This window comes from Neolamprologus multifasciatus, chromosome 13, assembly GCF_963576455.1.
Source record: "Neolamprologus multifasciatus chromosome 13, fNeoMul1.2, whole genome shotgun sequence".
In the NCBI taxonomy this organism is placed as follows: domain Eukaryota; kingdom Metazoa; phylum Chordata; class Actinopteri; order Cichliformes; family Cichlidae; genus Neolamprologus; species Neolamprologus multifasciatus.
This window is the reverse complement of record NC_140451.1, coordinates 20232096-20241826: the sequence shown is the minus strand read 5'-3', so window position 1 is coordinate 20241826 and position 9731 is coordinate 20232096. Positions and strand designations below refer to the sequence as shown.

Genomic DNA, 9731 nt, shown 5'->3' with positions numbered 1-9731 from the left:
TTTAATACTCTGCATGCTCTAATCCCCCATGTTCTCTTTCCTCTGTGTCAAATCTCCACAGTGAGAGCTAGAGAGAGAAGGGGGGGTCCTGGGGAGGTGGGAGGGTTGGTAATTCATGCACACATGTGCCTGCCTGTTCCTCTAGTGACAGGGCCAGGGGGAGGGGCACATGATAAATTGCTTTCCACCGGGGACCTCCGAGCACAGCCACCATGATGTGGGTAAAAATGGAAATTGCTCCCTTTCACCGTCATTACATCAGTTTAGGACGCGTGTGGGCCTTATATACACCAAGAGATTTTTTTTTTGAAGTCTGACGAACCGCTGCGCGATAGACAAGGGACAGCATAGCTGAGGAGGCATTCTTGATAATAACAGTGGTAATTGTAACAGAGCTGGGTCAACGGCATGTCCAAGGGAGCTGAAAGATAACGCTCATGCTTGGGAGTAAACGGTAGCAAGCACACAGTACGTAAAGGCCATTCTTTGTCATTTGGGCTAAAAACCATTTTACTATAACTAATCAGTCGTGTCTGTGTGAAATCAGTTATAGCTCCGGCACACCGACTTTGATCCGTAAAGTTTTTATCCAAAAATAGGAATTATAGCACATGAAAGTCCAAATGCAAGTAAATCTATATATGAGCGTCATAACCCGAATAAGCTCTAATGCCCAAAAAGAAAAAAAAACCCTGAACTATATATATATATATATATATATATATATATATATATATGATATTTTTGAAATGCTACATTTTTAAATATTTTGTTTATGCGCCTGGCCTTCTCAGATCCAAGACACGGGTTGTGAGTGTTTGCATCTGTATGAAAACCCCACAACTTTGCACAAGTCAGAGTATTTTTAATTACAAATATAGTGGCGTATACAATAGATGCACAAGGTGGGTCAGATTATCAAACGCAAAATAAATAATATCCTCCTAGCAATGGTCATCCAGTCAAAAATACACCAGTTAATAGGCTCCACGTTTAAATGTCACCTTCTTAGAGTCTCCCTCTGTGCTTAGAACTTCATTTCTTTTTATTGTTTTTTTTAAAGAGGCAACGATTGCAAAAATTTATAGTGCATTAAATTTGAAACCCAGCGATTGATTCACTTCAATTGCCGTCTTTCTTTTTAAGGTTGTAAAACTGATTTTTGTTTTAATATAGATTTATTTTAATTTTGAATTTCAAAACACACATGCTCTTGATTTTTTATAAACCGTAGAAAAATCAGCTGTCCTTATCGAGCATTTTGGGCGTATTTCACACACATTACGCAAGCGAACTCCACAAAACATGTCACACCCCGTCAAACAACGTATTGACAAAATTCACTCACAAGCAACCCAACTTATCTCGAATGATTTCCTGTATAAAGCCGGTTCTACTCTCCCTCATACACACTCACACACACACACACACTCACACTTTAATTCAAGTTTCAAGTCATCTAAAATTTGATGTTCAAAGCTCCCAAGTTTCGTTTATAATGAAGAAAGAAAAAAGATTATATGAGTCATGTGAGAAAACTGAAAACATTTGTTGTTTTGCACGATTTAAATTGTTTCGATGACAGCCGGAAAATATAGGCCAGTGTCGGCTTAAATGATCCAATCAGGCTTTCTTAACCCCAATTTAAAAATTTTTAAGAGGCCAATGTTTTGTTTTGTTTTTTTAAATGTCAGTGTAAAATAAATTTGACTCTCGTCAGAAAATGAGGCACACGGAGATATGGAACAGAATTGTTTCTTATTTTTTTTCCAGAATACATACAAAAAAATACCAATTCTCTGTCCATGGTGAACACCTGAAAAATAACGGCAATTTAAAATGTGGACAATTTCTGAAATTTAAGAAACAAACATGCATGTAAATTATTTTTTTTCTGCTTCTCAATGAGACATTAAATAAGAACAAATACAATCATAGCAATTCCAAATTAACATCGAAATGAAGACCCCTACTGTAATTAGTATTCTAACATATGTGTGTATGTGTGTGTTTCACTTTAACTAGTTCAGCTTCAACATAATGCACTTTTTGAGTTGCTCAAATATTTTTTTTTTCCATTTGCAGATATTACCGCCTGCTTTTAAGCCGACATATAAATAAATACAGTTGAAGTCCACGGATCCCGCCCTTAAGTTTAGCGCACTTAATATAAAAGTCTTTATATTTGCATTCTTAGTACTATAAACTTTTCAGAGTCTTTTTTCCCCCTTCTTCTCACTGATATCCAAGCGCTGATGCTGTGGTGAGTCTCTGGCCGTACAGTGCATAGGGGGAGTAGTAAGGGCCGGTGGCTGCGGGGACAGGAACAGGGGCACCGGGGGTTGGCAGGGGGCTTTTGGAGTACGGATGATAGCGGCTGCTGAGTCCTAACGCATGATGCGGGCTCCTTAAAGCCAAAGTCCCGGGACTCCCGGGGGCTCCTGACGGTGGCATGTGCATATGGCAGGCCATGGCTGCTGCTGCAGCACTGGCCAGCGAAGACGACCCGGGATAACCGGATATCAACTTTTCAGCCCCAGTAAAAGCAGTGTGTGTCCTCAGGTGATTCAGGAGCTCTTCCGAGGTGGAGAAACGCTTGTCGCACGGTCCATTTGCCGACACCCAATTACAAACGTGGGGGAGAGGGTCGTTGGGAAGCATGAAACCGTATGGGTACAGGGGGTGTCCGCTAAATGATGGCGCTGAGGAATGAACGCCGTGTATGGGGTGTGACGGGTACATTAGTGGGTAGCTGGACTTGAGGGCGTTCGCGGCAGCTGCAGCTGCAGAGTCGTGCGTGCAGGAAGCGGTGGCCGCGCCTGCTAAATGACTGGCACAGTGGTAACTGAGGCAGTAAGGGTCTCTGCACAGGCTGGCTGACATGATGGACGGTGGAGAAGCCCCAGCCAAGGGGCTGGATCCAGCCTTACTGCAGCCCAGTGAACTGGCCAGCTGTGCGTTTACCAAGCTCCCTCCGTGGGGCAGGAAGTGCTGAGGATAGCCAGCATAGGCCCCAGCCAAGCTACCTGGGTATGTCATACCAGCAGGAGGCAAAGGAAAAACTGTCTGTCCCGGTTTGTAAGGAGAAACCGGCGCCACAAGTCCTGACCCGAGAACGGATGCGGAGGATACAGAAGTAACAGATGAGGACTCCGAGGAGGAGGTGGTTTTACTGCCAGGCGTCGTCTCCTGGTGTTGGTTCACCTCCACGTTAATTCCACCACAACTCACGCTTATCCTGCTGTGGCTAGTGGTGCCAGAGCCGTCCGTAGAGCCATTTTTATTACAATCAGACTCTTTCTTTTCATCCCTTTCCCCACATTTCCCGTCCGATGGCATAGGGGAGGCTGAAGTGCTGGAGCTGGGGCTGCCTGTCCGCGGTGTAAACGGCTGGCAGGTGGCGCTCGGCACTCGGAAACCAGACTTCTCTCCGCCTGAAACGCCCGAAGACGAGTCCTTCTTATCTGAAGGTTTAGAATAAGGTTTGAAGCTAGATTTGTCATCCACACCAATGTCACTCAGTTTCAAAGGGCCCGATTTAGATTCCTTCTCACTAGATCCATTTGAGGTTACGGAGGATAATTTGGAGGAGGGTGGCGGGTCCGGTTTGCCGATCTGAGAGCAGGTCTGCGCCAGCAGAGCCAGCGGACTTTTCTTGGCATCTAGCTGCAAAGAAGAAAATAAAAAGATTGATAAATACTATTAATACGCATATCTGCAGCTTTGTTTTGAGTACAGTCCCGGGGGCGAACGTTTAATCGGGATATTCCTTGGTGTTTTAAAGCGAATATATAGGTGTAATTATTTATTTAGAGGTCTTTCTTGAACAAAACTACACTAAAAATAATCCAAAAAATAAACCAAACACATATAAGTGTTACATACATATCTATATATAAATAACCGCTTTAAACGCTGGAGCCACACAGGCGATTTCAGAGAATAACAGGAACAGACTCCCAGTTTTCACACGAAACAGCATTCCCTAAAAACAAATTCAATCCACGCTGTTCTTACCTCTATAGGACTGACAGGGGTCGAAGGCAAAGGCTGCAGATACTCCGGGTGCAAAATGTGTCCCGACCGTGCGGTAAGCATTTTCAAGACCTTGATGGGAAGACGGTTCGCTTGCCGTAGTGGATCAGACGGAGGTGCGGAGTGGAGAAAAGGCTTGTTGACGTTCGCTGAGCCGCTATTCCGAGAACTGCTGCTTTCCCACGCTACACAAATATCACTATTTTTTAAGGCAGACGCCGAGGGCGATGTGATCATGTCCCAATTGTCAAGAAATGTAGTGACGCTGCTTTCCACAGATTCATTAAGAAAGATTTGGGTGGAGAGAAAAAAAAGCACCGAGCCTCTCTGCCGTGGGGTGGGGGGAGAAAAAGAATCGGAAAACGCTTCAATAATCGGTAATCCTGGTAGTAACGGAGCAAAAGGCGCGGCAGCTGGAAGGAGACGGTGCGAGGTTATCGCAGATCCGTGTCTGCGTCTTGCACCATGAGCGCTGCGCCTGTGTGTGCGTCTGTGTGCAGGTCCTCGCTCTGTACTCCCGAAGTACGAACTGGTAGAAATTTTCACTTCAAAAGCAGCTGAATTAGTCCGAGATTAAAGCCTTTGCCGCCTTCCAATCAAATGGGACCCTGAGGTGATTGGAGGGTCAAGGGGATGTGACGTTCTCCTCTTTGTAAGCGCCTCTATTTTGACAGCTCGGGGGAGGAGATAGCGTTAAATATATTGGTTAATGTGAACGCTTACAAGTTAGAGAAACAAATAGTGGCGATAAGGACACAACAGCGTGCAGAAGAGTGAGTAAATAACACCATAAAAGAAAGATCCATACGCTTATTATGTTTAACAATCATGAAACATAGTCGCTCTACTCTGGATCATTCATTCATCTGATATTATATTTGATACATTCAAGTTTAGTTCAGGGGTGAGGGGATAAATGGGACTCAGTTTATCCGTCCTGTTTTCAGTGGATATTTAAATTATTTACTTAATGTTCACTACACATTGATTTTAATGTCGATTTCAGAAGGGATGATTCTTCATTGGTTTCTATGATTCCATTTCATATATTTCTAACATTTTTCTTCTTCATTAAAAGCTTTTAAAGTGCCCATCATAAAATCATTATCACATCTGATTCTGTCGTTACATTAACAAGTGTTTTTGTTCGTTTTCCTCCGACTGTTCGCAACCTGAGAGACTCACAAAGTTCGCGCATTTTACGACCGTCCGCCACTGGGACTGCTTTCCACCGGCAACCATAAAACCAACCACTTCAGCTCGAATTCCCTAAACAGACAAGCGTTGACAGGAATAGACCAATGTAGTGATGGAGGGATGTGAATGTCACATGTTTTCAGTATAATATACACCGCCCTTCTATTTCTATCTCCACCCCTCCGTCAAGTGTCAATTCTGCTCCACCGCAATCAATCAGTTATTTGTCAGAGGCTGTCAATCCACTGCTTGATTTATGTCAGCTATTGTGGCTGATTACATGCCAGTGCGACTGCGGGAAAAGAACAAGTGTGGGGGGAGAGAAAGGGAGAGACAGGGAGACATTCTGCAAGAGACACCCAAGATTTCAGAGGAAATAAATTGATTCTCGTGTCAAGGTTTAATTTTTAAGATGCATCGACGGTAGCCAACAAGCCCGCGTTGACGTGGGAGGGTATCAGAGTCAAAGCCGTTGATTTCACTCCATATCAGCCAGTTATTAAATAAAATCGGCAACTTTTGGAGTTCTTCGTAAAACTTATCGGTGGTGGTATACACGATGAAACTTTAATAAGTTGCAGTTCAGCTCTTGATTTCCACGGAGAAGCTGTTGGTTTTCAATAGTGTTAAACGGCTTTTTGCTATAATCGGTGGATCACGGAGCAAAGAAAGAGCCGTAGGGGAAAAAAGAAAGAAAAAAAAAAACACGTGCTCTATCGAAAATGCACGAAGTAAACAAATGGACAGAAAATCCTGGGTTTAAAAAAAATTACACACACAAAACGGAAAGTTAAATAAACAGTGCAGGGATGTAGAATTCATATTCCCATTATCTATCTATATTTATAGCCTCTATTCTCTCTTGGATAGCATGGACGCAGTTTAACTATTTACAATATTTAATAATAATTCAAATGTGTAACAACCCGGTCACACACTGCGGTCTCTCAAAACAGAACCATGTCCATTTTTTTAGGGAGGGGGGGCTAAACGCATCTGCCATTGTGTTGTTAAAACCTGTCATCTGCCTCGGGCACACTGTCATCTGCAACAAGAACAACAAAGACGACTGGAAAAAAGAGAGAAAGAAATCCAGACAGTTTATATTGATGTCAGCTCGATTTTATTTACATACAATAGAAATGATTTATTTTCTTTAAGGGGCAGAAACGCGGACCGGGAGAAAGAAAAGAAGAGAAATGGTCTGTCAGGCCGTTGAGAAAAGAAGTTTAAAATGCCTTGAACTATTCACCGCTGAGATGGCTAATCAGTATTGAGGCTGCGGGGCAATCGGGCAGCTTTTCAATGTGGTTTTCCTTTCATCTAAATCGGGATGGAGGCGCTCAATTAAAAGCCTATCAGTTTGTAAGTAAATCAACGCCTATCAAAGTTGTCACATCAAACAAAACGATTATTATTGCAACCCGCCTCTGCCATTAATCTCTTTCTGTGGTAATCTGCTTGACAGGTCAACACAGAGAGCAAGAAAACCTGGAGTGGACAGTCAAGGCTGCACAATATTTTATTTATTTTTACTGAATTGTATTTTTTTTTTTTTTTGAGAAAAATAAAAATGCAAAATAAAAATAAAAATTTCGAGTCCCATATTTTTTTAATTAGTTAAATTTTGGAGTGAATATAATAAAACATTTACAGAGCAAACTTACAAAAGACTAAAAAAAAAGACAGGTAGGAAAAAAGTTTTTTACCTTATAGGCCCACAGCTGATTTCAACTTTGTAAAAGGTGCACTAATAAAGAAATTAATAACTATCTTCTCTATCTTGTCTACATATCCCATGCAATATAAATACATGTCGACTTCTAAATAAGACATGTTGTTCTCGGCGTAATATGTGTGTTTGTAAGAGAGGGAGGAAGGAAAAAGTCCAAGTAAGCGGATCTCTATTTCTACGAATGTTCTCAGTCTTCTTTTTTTTCTTTCTTGCAGAAAAGAAGAGGGGGGACGTTTCACAATATGCAAAGATGTGTGATTGATAACAGGCTTGGTATTTTCTGCAAGGGATGTCAGTCCGTGACACAATATGTGAGTTATTAGGGCAAAGAAGGGCAACCATAAATTTTCACTGTCAGGCGAAAACCCTCTTTATTGTCCCTATGACGAATGGGCTTCTGCACCAGACACCAAAATACTCGGCATTCCTCTTAAATGGGAACACATTTTTGCGACCATAATTCATGATATTTAAATAGAAAGTTTTAATATCCCCCATATATTTCATAACACTGACATGTTTATGAATTACTCCGCATGCAAATACAACCATTTACATCTCGCGAGGAAATACTTTATGTTGGACTTGTAGGATTACAGAGCTGGGCCGACTTGTTGTGATGAAGCGAGGAAGAACACATTTCATTATTAGGGCTGATTTATGCAGCCACACTAAATATCAAATATATAATTAAACAACTTTCCTAAATGCGTACCTTCAGTTTTTTTTAAGGCTATGGTGTAAACGCTACTTTATTTTGGGCCTATATACAAACTGCTTGGGAGCTATTCACGACGTAACCATAAAGTTATTAATTTCATTTTAGACCGTTTGCCGTTTATTATTTATAAATATATTCTAGCAATAATTAAAGTGTACAAAGACAGCGACAGAGAGGCACAGAATCTCCGCGTAGCAGTAATATAAAAGAAGATGTGGACTGGCCAGGATAGCAGACTATTAAAACTATTAAAGTACATGCATGAAGTAGATTTGTTTCCCCTCTAAAACTCCATGGAAGGACAGGATTACAGGAAAGTCCGTGACACGACATTACCTGGAATCATTGCCTACTAAGCTCCGATGTAAAACGTCAGAGAGGTAAAAACGATTTAAAAAAACAAAAAAACAACAACGACAGTGTAACGACATTAAGACGTAGTCCTTGTGTCTAAAAGAAACCCTGTTCGGCATTACTCAAACACAACCACTCAATACACTGTCGAAGTGAAGCAAGGAACACAGCGAGGACCGAAGCCATGCAGACTCTCCCTCGCTCACTCTCTCTCCGGGAGAGTGGTGGGGAGAGAGTGAGCTTTTCCGCGTGTGGGAGGTCTTAGGTGACGTCACAAAACATGCAGCAGGCAAGCTGGCTGAGCAATGTGCAATGAACAGCAGCAGGCCTATGGCGCTCGCAAACTTTCTAATGTCTCTAAACAGTGAACCACTGTGACCCACAAGTAAGCAGGACTGCGACATACCTCATTAAAGCAGTCAGCTTACTTGTTGCCAAAGCTTCAACTAGAGCAGGACAAACACAGCACTGTGGTGGGAACGTCAGTCGTTGACTGCACATACAAAATTAAAGACTGATAGCCTGTAGGAAAAGTTTATAGTTTTTGTTAATAACAAGTAAGTATATATTTAGAATATAAATAATATCCCATCCATAATAATCACGTTTAAATGATCCAGAAAAGAATATTTGACCACAAGAGCATGCATGACTACACTGCATCTGAAACAGTGGCTTGACAAAACTAGCACGGTTCAAAACTAGTATAAAAGATATGTGGTTGTAAATATTTTGTCAGAAACAAACCTTAATTACATAGCACAAAGTTATTAGCAGCTTTTATACAGATATACAAGATACCTACATCAGATAATTTATTAGGTACATCTCGTTAGTATATGGTTAGACCCCGTTTTCTCTTCAAAACTGCTTAAATTCTTTGTTGGATAGGCGATGGAAACACTGCTCAAGGATTTTGGTCCAAATAGAAAGCATCACACAGTTCCTGCATATTTGTCAGCTGCATATTCGTGATGCAAATCTGCCCTTCCACCACATCCCAAAGCTGCTCTACTTGATTGTGATCTGGTGATTGTGGAGGCCACGTATGTACAGTAAACTGTCAAGAAACCAGTTTGAGATGATCTTAGCTTTGTGACAGGGTGTGTTATCCTCCTGGAAGCAGCCATCAGAAGATGGATACACTGCAGTCGTAAAGAGATTGAGAAGGTCAGCAACAATACTTGGGCAGGCTGTGTATCATCCTCTATTGTAACCAAGGGGCCAAAAGTCTACCAAGAAAATATCCTTCACACCATTACAACACTGAGCTGTTGACATAAGGCAGGATAGATCTGTGCTTTTGTGCTGTTCAAACTGAGACTCATCCGTTTAGGCAATGTTTCTGTTGTCCACGTTTGGTAAGCCCACACAAATTGTAGCCTCATTGCAGTGACACAAAACTATCTTTTGTGCACAGGAGCATTCAAGTCAAAGGTAAATCCCAGATTGTTTGTGCAAATATCTGTCATTATGTAATGAGACAGTCAGTATCCATACATGTGTTTATATATCAAATTTCAAACAACTGAAAAATTCAAAGATCTTGGTCTTGGAACATATTTCTGTAATATTAGGTTTGGTGCTCCACAGCAACATTCTGTACACAGACCAGTGCATTCTAATATTAAAAGGAAAGCTATTGCAGTTTTTTGTACTGTGGTCTGGACAAAATGATCACAGAATGTT

The 9731-nt window shown here is 41.5% G+C and overlaps 1 protein-coding gene across 1 annotated transcript; it reads right to left on the bottom strand.

Moving 5' to 3' along the window:
* Positions 1-1330: 1330 nt before the first annotated feature.
* On the bottom strand, positions 1331-8423 carry znf503 (zinc finger protein 503). The gene is made up of 2 exons (XM_085183756.1): positions 4018-8423; positions 1331-3666 (listed from the first exon to the last, which is right to left on the bottom strand). Exons 1-2 carry the CDS (start codon positions 4270-4272, stop codon positions 2236-2238), a joined length of 1686 nt encoding a protein of 561 aa, XP_085039882.1. The 5' UTR covers positions 4273-8423; the 3' UTR covers positions 1331-2235.
* Positions 8424-9731: the final 1308 nt, after the last annotated feature.